Here is a 20,906-nt window from a genome sequence, read left to right on the forward strand (position 1 = left end):
AGTCAGTACATTCATCTCCAGATAGCTAGGTGGACCAGTCATAGTCAGTACATTCATCTCCAGATAGCTAGGTGGATCAGTCATAGTCAGTACATTCATCTTCAGATGGCTAGGTGGACCAGTCATAGTCAGTACATTCATCTTCAGATAGCTAGGTGGACCAGTCATAGTCAGTACACTTTTTCTCAATAATGTAGTTATCAGCAAAGTAAAAGGCAAGGGGGGGGGGGATTATTTAAGATACTCTTTGAAGAAGATGGGCAGGGACTCTGCTGTCCTGGCTTCAGGGGGAAGCTGGTTCCACCATTTTGTTCCTAAGAAAGAGAAGAGCTTCGACTGGGCTGAGCGGGAGAGGTGGGAGGGCCAAGCCCTGCAGACTCTCCATCTGCCTCCCCTCTCTCTCCACCCCCTGCCTCCCCTCTCTCTCCACCCCCTGCATCCCCTCTCTCCCCACCCCTGCCTCCCCTCTCTCTCCACCCCCTGCCTCCCCTCTCTCTCCACCCCCTGCCTCCCCTCTCTCTCCACCCCCTGCCTCCCCTCTCTCTCCACCCCCTGCATCCCCTCTCTCCCCACCCCTGCCTCCCCTCTCTCTCCACCCCCTGCCTCCCCTCTCTCCCCACCCCCTGCCTCCCCTCTCCCCACCCCCTGCCTCCTCTCTCTCCCCACCCCCTGCCTCCTCTCTCTCCCCACCCCCTGCCCCTCTCTCTCCCCACCACCTGCCTCCCCTCTCTCCCCACCCCCTGCCCCTCTCTCTCCCCACCCCCTGCCTCCCCTCTCTCCCCACCCCCTGCCTCCTCTCTCTCCCCACCCCCTGCCTCCCCTCTCTCCCCACCCCCTGCCTCCTCTCTCTCCCCACCCCCTGCCCCTCTCTCTCCCCACCACCTGCCTCCTATCTCTCTCCACCCCCTGCCTCCTCTCTCTCCCCACCCCCTGCCTCCTCTCTCTCTCCACCCCCTGCCCCCTCTCTCTCCCCACCCCCTGCCCCCTCTCTCTCCCCACCCCTGACTCCTCTCTCTCCACCCCCTGCTTCCTCTCTCCCACCCCTGACTCCTCTCTATCCACCCCCTGCCTCCTCTCTCTCCCCACCCCCTGCCCCCTCTCTCTCCCCACCCCCTGCCCCCTCTCTCTCCCCACCCCCTGCTTCCTCTCTCCCCACTCCCTGCTTCCTCTGTCCCCACCCCCTGCCACCTCTCTCTCCCCACCCCCTGCTCCCTCTCACTCCCCACCCCCTGCTTCCTCTCTCCCCACTCCCTGCTTCCTCTCTCCCCAACCCCTGCCCCCTCTCTTCCCATCCCCTGCCCCCTCTCTCTCCCCACCCCCTGCTTCCTCTTTCCCCACCCCTTGCCCCTCTCTCCCCACCCCCTGCTTCCTCTCTCTCCCCGCCCCCTGCTTCCTCTCTTCCCACTCCCTGATTCCTCTCTCCCCACCCCCTGCCCCCTCTCTCTTCCCACCCCCTGCCCCCCCTTTCTCCCCCACCCCCTGCTTCCTCTCTCCCCACTCCCTGCCCCCTCTCTCTCCCCACCCCCTGCTTCCTCTCTCCCCACCCCCTGCCCCCCTCTCTCCCCACCCCTGACTCCTCTCTCCCCACCCCTGACTCCTCTCTCTCCACCCTCTGCTTCCTCTCTCCCCACCCCTGACTCCTCTCTATCCACCCCCTGCCTCCTCTCTCTCCCCACCCCCTGCCCCCTCTCTCTCCCCACCCCCTGCCCCCTCTCTCTCCCCACCCCCTGCTTCCTCTCTCACCGCACCCCCTGCTTCCTCTCTCCCCACCCCTGACTCCTCTCCCCACCCCCTGCTTCCTCTCTCCCCACCCCTGACTCCTCTCTCTCCACCCCCTGCTTCCTCTCTCAAACACCCCTGACTCCTCTCTATCCACCCCCTGCCTCCTCTCTCTCCCCACCCCCTGCCCCCTCTCTCTCCCCACCCCCTGGCCCCTCTCTCTCCCCACCCCCTGCTTCCTCTCTCTCCCCACCCCCTGCATCCTCTCTCCCCACCCCTGACTCCTCTCCCCACCCCCTGCCTCCTCTCTCCCCACCCCTGACTCCTCTCTCCACCCCCTGCTTCCTCTATCCCCACCCCTGACTCCTCTCTATCCACCCCCTGCCTCCTCTCTCTCCCCACCCCCTGCCTCCTCTCTCTCCCCACCCCCTGCCCCCACTCTCTCCCCACCCCCTGCTTCCTCTCTCCCCACTCCCTGCTTCCTCTCTCCCCACCTCCTGCCCCCTCTCTCTCCCCACCCCCTGCTTCCTCTCTCCCCACCCCCTGCCCCCTCTCTCTCCCCACCCCCTGCTTCCTCTCTCCCCACCCCCTGCTTCCTCTCTCCCCACCCCCTGCCCCCTCTCTCTCCCCACCCCCTGCCCCCTCTCTCTCCCCACCCCCTGCCCCCTCTCTCCCCACCCTCTGCTTCCTCTCTCTCTCAACCCCCTCCCTCCTCTCTCTCTCCACCCCCTGCTTCCTCTATCCCCACCCCTGACTCCTCTCTATCCACCCCCTGCCTCCTCTCTCTCCCCACCCCCTGCCCCCTCTCTCTCCCCACCCCCTGGCCCCTCTCTCTCCCCACCCCCTGCTTCCTCTCTCTCCCCACCCCCTGCATCCTCTCTCCCCACCCCTGACTCCTCTCCCCACCCCCTGCCTCCTCTCTCCCCACCCCTGACTCCTCTCTCCACCCCCTGCTTCCTCTATCCCCACCCCTGACTCCTCTCTATCCACCCCTGCCTCCTCTCTCTCCCCACCCCCTGCCTCCTCTCTCTCCCCACCCCCTGCCCCCACTCTCTCCCCACCCCCTGCTTCCTCTCTCCCCACTCCCTGCTTCCTCTCTCCCCACCTCCTGCCCCCTCTCTCTCCCCAACCCCTGCTTCCTCTCTCCCCACCCCCTGCCCCCTCTCTCTCCCCACCCCCTGCTTCCTCTCTCCCCACCCCCTGCTTCCTCTCTCCCCACCCCCTGCCCCCTCTCTCTCCCCACCCCCTTCCCCCTCTCTCTCCCCACCCCCTGCCCCCTCTCTCCCCACCCTCTGCTTCCTCTCTCTCTCAACCCCCTCCCTCCTCTCTCTCTCCACCCCCTGCTTCCTCTATCCCCACCCCTGACTCCTCTCTATCCACCCCCTGCCTCCTCCCTCTCCCCACCCCCTGCCTCCTCTCTCTCCCCACCCCCTGCCCCCACTCTCTCCCCACCCCTGCTTCCTCTCTCCCCACTCCCTGCTTCCTCTCTCCTCACCTCCTGCCCCCTCTCTCTCCCCACCCTCTGCTTCCTCTCTCCGCACCCCCTGCCCCCTCTCTCTCCCCACCCCCTGCTTCCTCTCTCCCCACCCCCTGCCCCCTCTCTCTCCCCATCCCCTGCCCCCTCTCTCTCCCCACCCCCTGCCCCCTCTCTCCCCACCCCCTGCTTCCTCTCTCTCTCCACCCCCTCCCTCCTCTCTCTCTCCACCCCCTGCTTCCTCTCTCCCCACCCCCTGCCCCCTCTCTCCCCACCCCCTGCCCCCTCTCTCTCCCCACCCCCTGCCCCCTCTCTCTCCCCACCCCCTGCCCCGTCTCTCCCCACCCCCTGCTTCCTCTCTCTCTCCACCCCCTCCCTCCTCTCTCTCTCCACCCCCTGCCTCCTCTCTCCCCACCCCCTGCCTCCTCTCTCCCCACCCCTGCCCCTTCTCTCTCTCCACCCCCTGCCCCCTCTCTCTCTCCACCCCCTGCCCCCTCTCTCTCCCCACCCCCTGCCCCCTCTCTCTCCCCACCCCCTGCTTCCTCTCTCCCCACTCCCTGCCCCCTCTCTCTCCCCACCCCTGACTCCTCTCTCTCCCCACCCCCTGCCCCCTCTCTCTCCCCACCCCCTGCTTCCTCTCTTCCCACCCCCTGCCCCCTCTCTCTCTCCACCCCCTGCCCGCTCTCTCTATCCACCCCCTGCCCCCTCTCTCTCCCCACCCCCTGCTTCCTCTCTTCCCACCCCCTGCCCCCTCTCTCTCTCCCCACCCCCTGCCCCCTCTCTCTCTCCCCACCCCCTGCCCCCTCTCTCCCCACCCCCTGCTTCCTCTCTCTCCACCCCCTCCCTCGCCTCTCTCTCCACCCCCTGCCTCCTCTCTCCCCACCCCTGCCCCCTCTCTCTCCCCACCCCTGCCCCCTCTCTCTCTCCACCCCTGCCTCCTCTCTCCCCACCCCCTGCCCCCTCTCTCTCTCCACCCCCTCCCTCCCCTCTCTCTCCACCCCCTGCCTCCTCTCTCCCCACCCCTGCCCCCTCTCTCTCTCCACCCCTGCCCCCTCTCTCTCTCCACCCCCTGCCTCTCCTCTCTCCCCAGCCTCCCCATCAGTGTGTCCAGGCAGGGTTTCAGGGTTTTCTGTCCCATAACCAGGCCATGATCTAGTTAACCAACCAGCCTTTTCCTTCTGCATCACACACTCCTATTTTGTAATCCTTTAGGTCACCCTGATGCTATACCCATCCCTCCATCCATCCGTCACTAACATACATAAATAAATAATGAATCTCATCATCAACATGCTCCACGATCTCTCTCTCCTCTCCTCCATCTCTCCTCTCCCCCAGGGACTCTAGCTGGGTGAATATATCTAATTTCCCTCTCCCTCAGTCTCTCCTCTCCTCCATATCTCCTGTCCCTCTCTTCCCTCCTCCATCTCTCCTCACCCTCTGCCCCCTCTCTCTCCTCTGTCTCTCCTCCCTCCCTCTCCTCTACCTCTCCTCTCATTCTCTCCGTCTCCCCTCTACCCCTCCTCTCCTCTCCTCCTCCCCTCCTTTCCCTCTTCTCTACCTCTCATCCAGACCTGTCATCCAGACCTGTCAAACATCCAGACCTGTCACACAACCAGACCTGTCATTCAGACCTGTCATCCAGACCTGTCATCCAGACCTGTCATCCAGACCTGTCACACAACCAGACCTGTCATCCAGACCTGTCATCCAGACCTGTCATCCAGACCTGTCACACAACCAGACCTGTCATCCAGACCAGTCATCCAGACCTGTCATCCAGACCTGTCATCCAGACCTGTCATCCAGATCTGTCACACAACCAGACCTGTCATCCAGACCTGTCACCCAGACCTGTCATCCAGACCTGTCATCCAGACCTGTCATCCAGACCTGTCACACAACCAGACCTGTCATTCAGACCTGTCACCCAGACCTGTCACCCAGACCTGTCATCCAGACCTGTCACACAACCAGACCTGTCATCCAGACCTGTCATCCAGACCTGTCACACAACCAGACCTGTCATTCAGACCAGTCATCCAGACCTGTCATTCAGACATGTCATCCAGACCTGTCACACAACCAGACCTGTCATTCAGACCTGTCATCCAGACCTGTCATCCAGACCTGTCAAACATCCAGACCTGTCACACAACCAGACCTGTCATTCAGACCTGTCATCCAGACCAGTCATCCAGACCTGTCATCCAGACCTGTCATCCAGACCTGTCATCCAGACCTGTCACACAACCAGACCTGTCACTCAGACCTGTCATCCAGACCTGTCATCCAGACCTGTCATCCAGACCTGTCACACAACCAGACCTGTCATTCAGACCTGTCACCTAGACCTGTCACCCAGACCTGCCATCTAGACCTGTCACACAACCAGACCTGTCGTCCAGACCTGTCATCCAGATCTGTCACACAACCAGACCTGTCATCCAGACCTGTCACACAACCAGACCTGTCATCCAGACCAGTCATCCAGACCTGTCATTCAGACATGTCATCCAGACCTGTCACACAACCAGACCTGTCATTCAGACCTGTCATCCAGACCTGTCATCCAGACCTGTCATCCAGACCTGTCACACAACCAGACCTGTCATCCAGACCAGTCATCCAGACCTGTCATTCAGACATGTCATCCAGACCTGTCACACAACCAGACCTGTCATTCAGACCTGTCACCCAGACCTGTCATCCAGACCAGTCATCCAGACCTGTCATTCAGACCTGTCATTCAGACATGTCATCCAGACCTGTCACACAACCAGACCTGTCATTCAGACCTGTCACCCAGACCTGTCATCCAGACCTGCCATCCAGACCTGTCACACAACCAGACCTGTCATCCAGACCTGTCATCCAGACCTGTCATCCAGACCTGTCATCCAGACCTGTCATCCAGACCTGTCATCCAGATCTGTCAGACCTTTCATCCAGACCTGTCATCCAGACCTGTCATCCAGTCCTGTCATCCAGACCTGTCATCTAGACCTGTCATCCAGACCTGTCATCCAGATCTGTCAGACCTGTCATCCAGACCTGTCTACTTTTCTCTCCTCTTCTTTCCTCCCCCCCCCCCCACATTCAGTGTTGTGCAGCTATAAACTACTTTAATGATGTTTCCTGTGTGCGAGGCCTGAGGCCAATCACAGGTGACGGTACACTACCGTAGTCTCCTGAAAAAAGGACATAACCACAACACAAGGACAGAACAAACAGCATAGTGTACTGCTGCCTGCCTTCTCTGAATGGAGAGGAGGTAGGGACATATCTGATGGTCCAGCTCACCATTTCCATTCCACACACACACACACACACACACACACACACACACACACACACACACACACACACACACACACACACACACACACACACACACACACACACACACACACACACACATCAAATAAGACCAACAGAAGAGCCAACCCATCGGGAGAGATGTAGTATATTAGAGAAGAGAGGAGAGCCAGAGAAAGAGAGAGGAAAGCCAGAGAGAGAGAGAGAGAGAGAGGAGACCCAGAGAGAGAGGGGAGAGCCAGAGAGAGAGAGACAGGAGAGCCAGAGAGAGAGAGGAGAGCCAAAGAGAGAGGGGAGAGCCAGAGAGAGAGAGAGGAGAGCCAGAGAGAGAGAGAGGAGAGCCAGAGAGAGAGAGAGAGGGGAGAGCCAGAGAGAGAGAGAGGAGAGCCAGAGAGAGAGGAGAGCCAGAGAGAGAGAGGAGAGCCAGAGAGAGAGGGGAGAGCCAGAGAGAGAGGGGAGAGCCAGAGAGAGAGAGAGGAGAGCCAGAGAGAGAGAGAGAGGGGAGAGCCAGAGAGAGAGAGGAGAGCCAGAGAGAGAGGGGAGAGCCAGAGAGAGAGAGAGGAGAGCCAGAGAGAGAGAGAGAGGGGAGAGCCAGAGAGAGAGAGAGGAGAGCCAGAGAGAGAGAGAGAGAGGAGAGCCAGAGAGAGAGAGGAGAGCCAGAGAGAGAGGGGAGAGCCAGAGAGAGAGAGAGGAGAGCCAGAGAGAGAGAGAGAGGGGAGAGCCAGAGAGAGAGAGAGGAGAGCCAGAGAGAGAGAGAGGAGAGCCAGAGAGAGAGAGGAGAGCCAGAGAGAGAGAGGAGAGCCAGAGAGAGAGAGGAGAGCCAGAGAGAGAGAGAGGAGAGAAACTTCCACTTCACACAGTATCTTAAAGACATCTGAAACCCTTCCTCTTAACACAGTATCTTAAAGACATCTGACACCCTTCCTCTTCACACAGTATCTTAAAGACATCTGAAAACCTTCCTATTCACACAGTACCTTAAAGACATCTCAGCCTTATTTGCACTTGTCTTTTCCTACCATCTCCTCTTTATTAAGGAAACAGACTTCACATGACTGAGATATGTGGGTGTCCAACCTAGCTATCTTCAGGTGAATGACTCACTAAATGGGAGTCTCTCTGGATAAGAGCGTCTGCTGAATGACTCACTAAATGGGAGTCTCTCTGGATAAGAGAGTCTGCTGAATGACTCACTAAATGGGAGTCTCTCTGGATAAGAGAATCTGCTGAATGCTGAAAGACTCCCTAAATGGGAGTCTCTCTGGATAAGAGCGTCTGCTGAATGACTAACATGTAAAGGTGAGTGGCTAGGGGGAAGGGGATTGGCTGACAGGACAATTAACGTCACAGTCTGATGTCACACTCACCTTGACGTTTCCACCAATCAGGTCGGGCGGCTCCTCGTCCGTTTCCAAGGCAACGTTGATGGTGGCGAACGGCCGGCTAGCCATCTGCTGCATCTCACGGAGGAGTTGCTGTGAGGAAGAGGAGAGACTCCAGTGACGAAAAAGAAAGATAACACAGTTCATTTCCGTAAAACTCCCAATAATCATAGTGTCCCAAATGACACACAATTACATATAAATTACTACTAACTAATTACTACTACTATTACTACTGCATTACTTCTGACCAGGGCCTTACGGGACAGGGAATACTGCCTATCAGGACAAACACAACTTTCAATACAACAGAAATGAGTACAACTGTCATCCAGACCTATCATCCAGACCAGTCATCCAGACCTGTCATCCAGACCAGTCATCCAGACCAGTCATCCAGACCAGTCATCCAAACCTGTCATCCAGACCTGTCATCCAGACCAGTCATCCAGATCAGTCATCCAGACCTGTCATCCAGACCAGTCATCCAGACCTGTCATCCAGACCTGTCATCCAGACCAGTCATCCAGACCAGTCATCCAGACCTGTCATCCAGACCAGTCATCCAGACCTGTCATCCAGACCAGTCATCCAGACCTGTCATCCAGACCTGTCATCCAGACCTGTCATCCAGACCTGTCATCCAGACCAGTCATCCAGACCAGATTCCTCTTTGGTTATTAAACCTGCAGATAAGTGGGGGTGTTGTGGTTGTTTTAGACTATGATACATTTAAAGAAGAAACTCAGTAATGAACGTTTCTATAGAGAACTGAGTGTTGATCCCACACAGGTGTTCCGAAGGGAAATATGCTCTAATCTGAAGCCCTTAAACAACTTTCTCAAAACCTGAATATGAATATCTTCGCTGAAAATCTGCCATACGTCCATGCCTGTACATTTTACCGAAATTACACAAACCTAAAACACAACAAGGTAACTATCCAGGCAGACCAGTGGATGCAGGAAGCTCAATGCTAGAACCGTTGTCGAACTTCGTAGACTCTTTTATTAAATCTCATGTGTAAGCATTGCCATCATATGTACAAGACTCTATAGACTTTATAAACAAGATCTCACCAATAACGGGTTTAAAAGAAGACTGTATTTTGGTCACATTAGATGTCGAGAGTCTATATACCAGCATTCCCCATGTGGGAGGGGGCTGGCAGCACTAGCTCACTATCTGAGAGACAGAGATACTAATGAATATCCACCAACAAACTTTATTCTAGAGCTGAATATGTTTTGATGGATATCTATTTCAGGTTTGATGATGAACGCCACCTCCTAGCGAACGGAACGTCGATGGGCTTTCAGGTTTGATGATGAACGCCACCTCCTAGCGAACGGAACGTCGATGGGCTTTCAGGTTTGATGACGAACGCCACCTCCTAGCGAACGGAACGTCGATGGGCTTTCAGGTTTGATGACGAACGCCACCTCCTAGCGAACGGAACGTCGATGGGCTTTCAGGTTTGATGATGAACGCCACCTCCTAGCGAACGGAACGTCGATGGGCTTTCAGGTTTGATGATGAACGCCACCTCCTAGCGAACGGAACGTCGATGGGCTTTCAGGTTTGATGACGAACGCCACCTCCTAGCGAACGGAACGTCGATGGGCTTTCAGGTTTGATGACGAACGCCACCTCCTAGCGAACGGAACGTCGATGGGCTTTCAGGTTTGATGATGAACGCCACCTCCTAGCGAACGGAACGTCGATGGGCTTTCAGGTTTGATGACGAACGCCACCTCCTAGCGAACGGAACGTCGATGGGCTTTCAGGTTTGATGACGAACGCCACCTCCTAGCGAACGGAACGTCGATGGGCTTTCAGGTTTGATGATGAACGCCACCTCCTAGCGAACGGAACGTCGATGGGCTTTCAGGTTTGATGACGAACGCCACCTCCTAGCGAACGGAACATCGATGGGCTCCGAGATAATGTTTATGTGGGTCTTTCTGAAGAACGATTTGTTCATCATGAAAACTAAAATACATTGTTGAATAAAGTCCTGAAGTGGTATTTGATATATTGACAACATATTTTTTTGCATATGGGGAGTAACGGGAGAAGAGCTGTCAGACTTTATGGCACTACTCAATGACATTACTCAATGACATTGACCCCAATCTCAAATTCACTATGGAACGTGACACTCAAAGTGTTCATTACCTCGAGATGTGGATTGAGAAATCAAATGTTTACAACTCTGTATAGAAAAGAAACTGACAAAAATAATCTATTGCAGGAGGACAGCTTCCACCCGGAGACAATACTCTATTACAGGGGGACAGCTTCCACCCTGAGACAATACTCTATTACAGGGGGACAGCTTCCATCCTGAGACAATTACTCTATTGCAGGGGGACAGCTTCCACCCGGAGACAATACTCTATTACAGGGGGACAGCTTCCACCCTGAGACAATACTCTATTACAGGGGGACAGCTTCCATCCTGAGACAATAATCTATTGCAGGGGGACAGCTTCCATCCTGAGACAATACTCTATTACAGGGGGACAGCTTCCATCCTGAGACAATACTCTATTACAGGGGGACAGCTTCCACCCTGAGACAATACTCTATTACAGGGGGACAGCTTCCACCCTGAGACAATACTCTATTACAGGGGGACAGCTTCCATCCTGAGACAATACTCTATTACAGGGGGACAGCTTCCATCCTGAGACAATACTCTATTACAGGGGGACAGCTTCCACCCGGAGACAATACTCTATTACAGGGGGACAGCTTCCATCCGGAGACAATACTCTATTACAGGGGGACAGCTTCCACCCGGAGACAATACTCTATTACAGGGGGACAGCTTCCATCCGGAGACAATACTCTATTACAGGGTGACAGCTTCCATCCTGATACAATACTCTATTACAGGGGGACAGCTTCCATCCTGAGACAATCACTCTATTGCAGGGGGACAGCTTCCATCCTGAGACAATACTCTATTACAGGGGGACAGCTTCCATCCTGAGACAATCACTCTATTGCAGGGGGACAGCTTCCATCCTGAGACAATACTCTATTACAGGGGGACAGCTTCCATCCTGAGACAATACTCTATTAATGGGGGACAGCTTCCATCCTGAGACAATACTCTATTGCAGGGGACAGCTTTCATCCTGAGACAATACTCTATTACAGGGGGACAGCTTCCACCCTGAGACAATACTCTATTACAGGGGGACAGCTTCCATCCTGATACAATACTCTATTACAGGGGGACAGCTTCCACCCTGAGACAATACTCTATTACAGGGGACAGCTTTCATCCTGAGATAATAAATACTCTATTACAGGGGGACAGCTTCCATCCTGAGACAATACTCTATTACAGGGGGACAGCTTCCATCCTGAGACAATACTCTATTACAGGGGGACAGCTTCCACCCTGAGACAATACTCTATTACAGGGGGACAGCTTCCATCCTGAGACAATACTCTATTACAGGGGGACAGCTTCCACCCTGAGACAATACTCTATTACAGGGGGACAGCTTCCATCCTGAGACAATACTCTATTACAGGGGGACAGCTTCCACCCGGAGACAATACTATATTACAGGGGGACAGCTTCCACCCGGAGACAATACTATATTACAGGGGGACAGCTTCCATCCTGAGACAATACTCTATTACAGGGGGACAGCTTCCATCCTGAAACAATACTCTATTACAGGGGGACAGCTTCCACCCTGAGACAATACTCTATTACAGGGGGACAGCTTCCATCCTGAGACAATACTCTATTACAGGGGGACAGCTTCCATCCTGAGACAATACTCTATTACAGGGGGACAGCTTCCATCCTGAGACAATACTCTATTACAGGGTGACAGCTTCCATCCTGAGACAATACTCTATTACAGGGGGACAGCTTCCATCCTGAGACAATACTCTATTACAGGGGGACAGCTTCCATCCTGAGACAATACTCTATTACAGGGTGACAGCTTCCATCCTGATACAATACTCTATTACAGGGGGACAGCTTCCATCCTGAGACAATACTCTATTGCAGGGGGACAGCTTCCATCCTGAGACAATACTCTATTGCAGGGGGACAGCTTCCACCCGGAGACAATACTATATTACAGGGGGACAGCTTCCATCCTGAGACAATACTCTATTACAGGGGGACAGCTTCCATCCTGAGACAATACTCTATTACAGGGGGACAGCTTCCATCCTGATACAATACTCTATTACAGGGGGACAGCTTCCATCCTGATACAATACTCTATTACAGGGGGACAGCTTCCATCCTGATACAATACTCTATTACAGGGGGACAGCTTCCATCCTGAGACAATACTCTATTACAGGGGGATAGCTTCCATCCTGAGACAATACTCTATTGCAGGGGGACAGCTTCCATCCTGAGACAATACTCTATTACAGGGGGACAGCTTCCATCCTGATACAATACTCTATTACAGGGGGATAGCTTCCATCCTGAGACAATACTCTATTGCAGGGGGACAGCTTCCATCCTGATGCAATACTCTATTACAGGGGGACAGCTTCCATTCTCTCTTTCTCTCTCTCGGAGGACCTGAGCCCTAGGACCATGCCCCAGGACTACCTGACATGATGACTCCTCCTTGCTGTCCCCAGTCCACCTGGCTGTGCTGCTGCTCCAGTTTCAACTGTTCTGCCTTATTATTATTCAACCATGCTGATCATTTATGAACATTTGAACATCTTGGCCATGTTCTGTTATAATCTCCACCCGGCACAGCCAGAAGAGGACTGGCCATCCCACATATGCTCTCTCTAATTCTCTCTTTCTTTCTCTCTCTCGGAGGACCTGAGCCCTAGGACCATGCCCCAGGAATACCTGACATGATGACTCTTTGCTGTCCCCAGTCCACCTGACTGTGCTGCTGCTCCAGTTTCAACTATTCTGCCTTATTATTATTCGACCATGCTGGTCATTTATGAACATTTGAACATCTTGACCATGTTTTGTTATAATCTCCACCCGGCACAGCCAGAAGAGGACTGGCCACCCCACATAGCCTGGTTCCTCTCTAGGTTTCTTCCTAGGTTTTGGCCTTTCTAGGGAGTTTTTCCTAGCCACCGTGCTTCTTCACCTGCATTGCTTGCTGTTTGGGGTTTTAGGCTGGGTTTCTGTACAGCACTTTGAGATATCAGCTGATGTACGAAGGGCTATATAAAATAAATTTGATTGATTGATCCTGATACAATACTCTATTACAGGGGGACAGCTTCCATCCTGAGACAATAATCTATTACAGGGGGATAGCTTCCATCCTGAGACAATACTCTATTGCAGGGGGACAGCTTCCATCCTGAGACAATACTCTATTGCAGGGGGACAGCTTCCATCCTGAGACAATACTCTATTACAGGGGGACAGCTTCCATCCTGATACAATACTCTATTACAGGGGGACAGCTTCCATCCTGAGAAAATTACTCTATTGCAGGGGGACAGCTTCCATCCTGATACAATACTCTATTACAGGGGGACAGCTTCCATCCTGAGACAATACTCTATTACAGGGGGACAGCTTCCATCCTGAGACAATACTCTATTACAGGGGGACAGCTTCCATCCTGAGACAATACTCTATTACAGGGTGACAGCTTCCATCCTGAGACAATACTCTATTACAGGGGGACAGCTTCCATCCTGAGACAATACTCTATTACAGGGGGACAGCTTCCATCCTGAGACAATACTCTATTACAGGGTGACAGCTTCCATCCTGATACAATACTCTATTACAGGGGGACAGCTTCCATCCTGAGACAATACTCTATTGCAGGGGGACAGCTTCCATCCTGAGACAATACTCTATTGCAGGGGGACAGCTTCCACCCGGAGACAATACTATATTACAGGGGGACAGCTTCCATCCTGAGACAATACTCTATTACAGGGGGACAGCTTCCATCCTGAGACAATACTCTATTACAGGGGGACAGCTTCCATCCTGATACAATACTCTATTACAGGGGGACAGCTTCCATCCTGATACAATACTCTATTACAGGGGGACAGCTTCCATCCTGATACAATACTCTATTACAGGGGGACAGCTTCCATCCTGAGACAATACTCTATTACAGGGGGATAGCTTCCATCCTGAGACAATACTCTATTGCAGGGGGACAGCTTCCATCCTGAGACAATACTCTATTACAGGGGGACAGCTTCCATCCTGATACAATACTCTATTACAGGGGGATAGCTTCCATCCTGAGACAATACTCTATTGCAGGGGGACAGCTTCCATCCTGATGCAATACTCTATTACAGGGGGACAGCTTCCATTCTCTCTTTCTCTCTCTCGGAGGACCTGAGCCCTAGGACCATGCCCCAGGACTACCTGACATGATGACTCCTCCTTGCTGTCCCCAGTCCACCTGGCTGTGCTGCTGCTCCAGTTTCAACTGTTCTGCCTTATTATTATTCAACCATGCTGATCATTTATGAACATTTGAACATCTTGGCCATGTTCTGTTATAATCTCCACCCGGCACAGCCAGAAGAGGACTGGCCATCCCACATATGCTCTCTCTAATTCTCTCTTTCTTTCTCTCTCTCGGAGGACCTGAGCCCTAGGACCATGCCCCAGGAATACCTGACATGATGACTCTTTGCTGTCCCCAGTCCACCTGACTGTGCTGCTGCTCCAGTTTCAACTATTCTGCCTTATTATTATTCGACCATGCTGGTCATTTATGAACATTTGAACATCTTGACCATGTTTTGTTATAATCTCCACCCGGCACAGCCAGAAGAGGACTGGCCACCCCACATAGCCTGGTTCCTCTCTAGGTTTCTTCCTAGGTTTTGGCCTTTCTAGGGAGTTTTTCCTAGCCACCGTGCTTCTTCACCTGCATTGCTTGCTGTTTGGGGTTTTAGGCTGGGTTTCTGTACAGCACTTTGAGATATCAGCTGATGTACGAAGGGCTATATAAAATAAATTTGATTGATTGATCCTGATACAATACTCTATTACAGGGGGACAGCTTCCATCCTGAGACAATAATCTATTACAGGGGGATAGCTTCCATCCTGAGACAATACTCTATTGCAGGGGGACAGCTTCCATCCTGAGACAATACTCTATTGCAGGGGGACAGCTTCCATCCTGAGACAATACTCTATTACAGGGGGACAGCTTCCATCCTGATACAATACTCTATTACAGGGGGACAGCTTCCATCCTGAGAAAATTACTCTATTGCAGGGGGACAGCTTCCATCCTGATACAATACTCTATTACAGGGGGACAGCTTCCATCCTGAGACAATACTCTATTACAGGGGGACAGCTTCCATCCTGAGACAATACTCTATTACAGGGGGACAGCTTCCATCCTGAGACAATACTCTATTACAGGGGGACAGCTTCCATCCTGAGACAATACTCTATTACAGGGGGACAGCTTCCACCCTGAGACAATACTCTATTACAGGGGGACAGCTTCCATCCTGAGACAATACTCTATTACAGGGGGACAGCTTCCATCCTGAGACAATACTCTATTGCAGGGGGACAGCTTCCATCCTGAGACAATACTCTATTACAGGGGGACAGCTTCCATCCTGAGACAATACTCTATTACAGGGGGACAGCTTCCATCCTGAGACAATACTCTATTACAGGGGGGCAGCTTCCATCCTGAGACAATACTCTATTACAGGGGGACAGCTTCCACCCTGAGACAATACTCTATTACAGGGGGACAGCTTCCATCCTGAGACAATACTCTATTGCAGGGGGACAGCTTCCATCCTGATACAATACTCTATTACAGGGGGACAGCTTCCATCCTGAGACAATTACTCTATTGCAGGGGGACAGCTTCCATCCTGAGACAATACTCTATTGCAGGGGGACAGCTTCCATCCTGAGACAATACTCTATTGCAGGGGGACAGCTTCCACCCTGAGACATTAAAAAGAGGACTTCCAAGAAGCCAGTTTCTCAGACTGAGCCGTATATGCCCATCTAGAAAAGGCAGTGGAGATGGACAATAGGTTTCTAAGAAGAGGCTATTCACCACAATGTGAGAATGAAGCTCTTCATTTGTTATTGGGGAAAAACACGAGATGACCTGCTAAAGCTACTCTTTAATGTTCCACATATACTTTGAACTCGAGAAAAGTGAGAGACGCTGTGAAGAAACACTGGCACATTTTATCAATCGGACCCAGCTATGCCGGCTGAATTCAACAATCCACCACTTATTGTGTGTAGGAGAGGTCGCAATTTACGCGATAAATTGGTTCATGCCAACTGCCAGCCAGAAAAGACAATCAGCCAGGCTCTTTTACGCCCTCTACCTCTACTACCTCTAGCTATAAAGGCAGAGGTTGCGCACAGTGCAACAATATGATGAAGTGTGAATATTTCTGCCACCCACACAGAGGAAAACGGTTCCTAATAAATGACATTATTACGTGTTCCACCACACGTTATCTACATGATTAAATGTCCATGTGTGTCGGTAAAACCTCTCCTTCTCTAAAACCAGAGAATCAGTGAACATAAAAGTTCAATCAGGAGAAACAACAGGGATTGTCCAGTCGCAGTACATTTTAAACCTAAAGCATGACATTTCTACCTTTAGATTTTGTGGCAGAGAAAGTTAAGATATCAGACAGGGGAGGTGTTATTAATAACACTCTGAGTAGAAGAGATTTGGGATTTTCACCCTCCAGACATTATTTCCTGAAGGGTTTCAACCGTTCGCTGCCTGCACCCGCACGCCCGACTAGCATCACCACCCTGGATGATTCTGACCTAGAATACGTGGACATCTATAAGTACCTAGGTGTCTGGCTAGACTGTAAACTCTTCTTCCAGACTCATATCAAACATCTCCATCTAAAATCAAATCTAGAGTCGGCTTTCTATTCCGCAACAAAGCCTCCTTCACTCACGCAGCCAAACTTACCCTAGTAAAACTGACCATCCTACCGATCCGACATCGGTGATGTCATCTACAAAATAGCTTCCAATACTCAGCAAACTGGATGCAGTCTATCACAGTGCCATCCGTTTTGTTACTAAAGCACCTTATACCACCCACCACTGCGACCTGTATGCTCTAGTCGGCTGGCCCTCGCTACATATTCATCGCCAGACCAACTGGCTCTAGGTCATCTACAAGTCTATGCTAGGTAAAGCTCCGCCTTCTCAGTTCACTGGTCACGATGGCAACACCCACCCGTGGCACGCGCTCCAGCAGGTGTATCTCACTGATCATCCCTAAAGCCAACACCTCATTTGGCCGCCTTTCGTTCCAGTTCTCTGCTGAGTGTGACTGGAACGAATTGCAAAAATCGCTGAAGTTGGAGACTTTTATCTCCCTCACCAACTTCAAACATCTGCTATCTGAGCAGCTAACCGATCGCTGCAGCTGTACATAGTCTATCGGTAAATAGCCCACCCAATCTACCTACCTCATCCCCATACTGTTTTTATTTATTTACTTTTCTGCTCTTTTGCACACCAATATCTCTACCTGCACATAACCATCTGATCATTTATCACTCCAGTGTTAATTTGCTAAATTGTAATTATTTGCCTACCTCCTCATGCCTTTTGCACACAATGTATATAGACTCTTTTTTTCTACTGTATTATTGACTTGTTAATTGTTTACTCCATGTGTAACTCTGTGTTGTTGCCTGTTCACACTGCTACGCTTTATCTTGGCCAGGTCGCAGTTGCAAATGAGAACTTGTTCTCAACTAGCCTCCCTGGTTAAATAAAGGTGTTCTCAACTGGCCTACCTGGTTTAATAAAGGTGTTCTCAACTAGCCCACCTGGTTAAATAAAGGTGTTCTCAACTAGCCTACCTGGTTAAATAAAGGTGTTCTCAACTGGCCTACCTGGTTAAATAAAGGTGTTCTCAACTAGCCCACCTGGTTAAATAAAGGTGTTCTCAACTGGCCTACCTGGTTAAATAAAGGTGAAATAAAAAATAAAATGAAAAGGTCTTAATGATGAAATGTATGTTAAGTGAATTATGCTCCTATTTCAGATTACTCTTATGACGTACCCAATGATTAATGAAAACTTGCTCGGTAGGTCTATGTCCTGGTTTTACAGACGTGTTTAATACGTTTTATTTACACACTTTATTCTAATATTTATGAAATGCATTTTGTTATATTTGGTAACACTTGTTTGTTTTTCCTTCTCCTCCAACCATGAGGCCGATACATAAAGCTCTGATGAAGACCGTGAGGTCGATACATAAAGCTCTGATGAAGACCGTGAGGCCGATACATACAGCTCTGATGAAGACTGTGAGGTCGATACATAAAGCTCTGATGAAGACCGTGAGGCCGATACATAAAGCTCTGATGAAGACCGTGAGGCCGATACGTAAAGCTCTGATGAAGACCGTGAGGCCGATACGTAAAGCTCTGATGAAGACCGTGAGACCGACACATAAAGCTCTGAGGAAGACCGTGAGGTCGATACATAAAGCTCTGATGAAGACCGTGAGGCCGATACATAAAGCTCTGATGAAGGCCACGAGGCCGATACATAAAGCTCTGATGAAGACCGTGAGGCCGATACATAAAGTTCTGATGAAGGCCATGAGGCCGATACATAAAGCTCTGATGAAGACCGTGAGGCCGATACATAAAGCTCTGATGAAGACCATGAGGCCGATACGTAAAGCTCTGATGAAGACAGTGAGGCAGATACATAAAGCTCTGATGAAGGCCATGAGGCCGATACATAAAGCTCTGATGAAGACCGTGAGGCCGATACATAAAGCTCTGATGAAGACCGTGAGGCCGATACATAAAGCTCTGATGAAGACCGTGAGGTCGATACATAAAGCTCTGATGAAGGCCGTGAGGTCGATACGTAAAGCTCTGAGGAAGACCGTGAGGTCGATACGTAAAGCTCTGATGAAGACCGTGAGGTCGATACGTAAAGCTCTGATGAAGACCGTGAGGTCGATATGTAAAGCTCTGAGGAAGGCCGTGAGGTCGATACGTAAAGCTCTGATGAAGACCGTGAGGTCGATACGTAAAGCTCTGATGAAGACCGTGAGGTCGATACGTAAAGCTCTGATGAAGACCGTGAGGTCGATACGTAAAGCTCTGATGAAGACCGTGAGGTCGATACGTAAAGCTCTGATGAAGACCGTGAGGTCGATATGTAAAGCTCTGATGAAGACCGTGAGGTCGATATGTAAAGCTCTGATGAAGACCATGAGGCTGATACATAAAGCTCTGAGGAAGGCCATGACGTCTCCCTACGGTGCCCATTTTGCCCTGAGGCACATTCATGCCTGCAGAGATGAATCTGGGCAGGTGAACACCACTGGTTGGAGCAGAAGGGACAGAGGTAGAGATGAATCTGGGCAGGTGAACACCACTGGTTGGAGCAGAAGGGACAGAGGTAGAGATGAATCTGGGCAGGTGAACACCGCTGGTTGGAGCAGAAGGGACAGAGGTAGAGATGAATCTGGGCAGGTGAACACCACTGGTTGGAGCAGAGGGGACAGAGGTAGAGATGAATCTGGGCAGGTGAACACCACTGATTGGAGCAGAAGGGACAGAGGTAGAGATGTATCTGGGCAGGTGAACACCACTGGTTGGAGCAGAAGGGACAGAGGTAGAGATTAATCTGGGCAGGTGAACACCACTGGTTGGAGCAGAGGGGACAGAGGTAGAGATGAATCTGGGCAGGTGAACACCACTGGTTGGAGCAGAGGGGACAGAGGTAGAGATGAATCTGGGCAGGTGAACACCACTGGTTGGAGCAGAAGGGACAGAGGTAGAGATGAATCTGGGCAGGTGAACACCACTGGTTGGAGCAGAGGGGACAGAGGTAGAGATGAATCTGGGCAGGTGAACACCACTGGTTGGAGCAGAAGGGACAGAGGTAGAGATGAATCTGGGCAGGTGAACACCACTGGTTGGAGCAGAAGGGACAGAGGTAGAGATGAATCTGGGCAGGTGAACACCACTGGTTGGAGCAGAGGGGACAGAGGTAGAGATGAATCTGGGCAGGTGAACACCACTGGTTGGAGCAGAGGGGACAGAGGTAGAGATTAATCTGGGCAGGTGAACACCACTGGTTGGAGCAGAAGGGACAGAGGTAGAGATGAATCTGGGCAGGTGAACACCACTGGTTGGAGCAGAGGGGACAGAGGTAGAGATGAATCTGGGCAGGTGAACACCACTGGTTGGAGCAGAAGGGACAGAGGTAGAGATGAATCTGGGCAGGTGAACACCACTGGTTGGAGCAGAGGGGACAGAGGTAGAGATGAATCTGGGCAGGTGAACACCACTGGTTGGAGCAGAGGGGACAGAGGTAGAGATGAATCTGGGCAGGTGAACACCACTGGTTGGAGCAGAAGGGACAGAGGTAGAGATGAATCTGGGCAGGTGAACACCACTGGTTGGAGCAGAAGGGACAGAGGTAGAGATGAATCTGGGCAGGTGAACACCACTGGTTGGAGCAGAAGGGACAGAGGTAGAGATGAATCTGGGCAGGTGAACACCACTGGTTGGAGCAGAAGGGACAGAGGAAGAGATGAATCTGGGCAGGTGGACACCACTGGTTGGAGCAGAGGGGACAGAGGTAGAGATGAATCTGGGCAGGTGAACACCACTGGTTGGAGCAGAAGGGACAGAGGTAGAGATGAATCTGGGCAGGTGAACACCACTGGTTGGAGCAGAAGGGACAGAGGTAGAGGGGAAAGAAGGTGCTACAGTGGACTTGCTATAGCTAGCAAGCTCCTGGATGAGCAACTCCCTGAAGGCTAGCTGTGAGATGGGGGGGCTGTCCATAGCTCTTGGCAATTTCCTTCTGGAGGATGAAGGCATTCAACACAGCAATGTCAATGAAATGATAGAAAAATGTCTTGTACCATTTCATGGTCTTGTGGAGAACATTGTAGTATCCTATCAGCGTATCCTATCAGCGCATCTGACAGGTCCACAACTCCCATGCTCTTGTTGTAGTCATTC

At 52.0% G+C, this 20,906-nt stretch overlaps 1 protein-coding gene across 5 annotated transcripts in view; it reads right to left on the bottom strand.

Moving 5' to 3' along the window:
- The window catches only part of LOC110505955 (attractin), a 252,686-nt gene that overhangs the window by 16,169 nt on the left and 215,611 nt on the right, over nt 1-20,906 (bottom strand). For all 5 annotated transcript variants that reach the window (XM_036962391.1, XM_036962390.1, XM_036962389.1 and 2 more), the window contains exon 27: nt 7,879-7,986. In XM_036962391.1, coding sequence (XP_036818286.1) covers nt 7,879-7,986 — 108 coding nt within the window. The remainder of the gene's footprint in view (nt 1-7,878; nt 7,987-20,906) is intronic.

Source organism: Oncorhynchus mykiss, chromosome 25 (genome assembly GCF_013265735.2).
Source record: "Oncorhynchus mykiss isolate Arlee chromosome 25, USDA_OmykA_1.1, whole genome shotgun sequence".
NCBI lineage: Eukaryota > Metazoa > Chordata > Actinopteri > Salmoniformes > Salmonidae > Oncorhynchus > Oncorhynchus mykiss.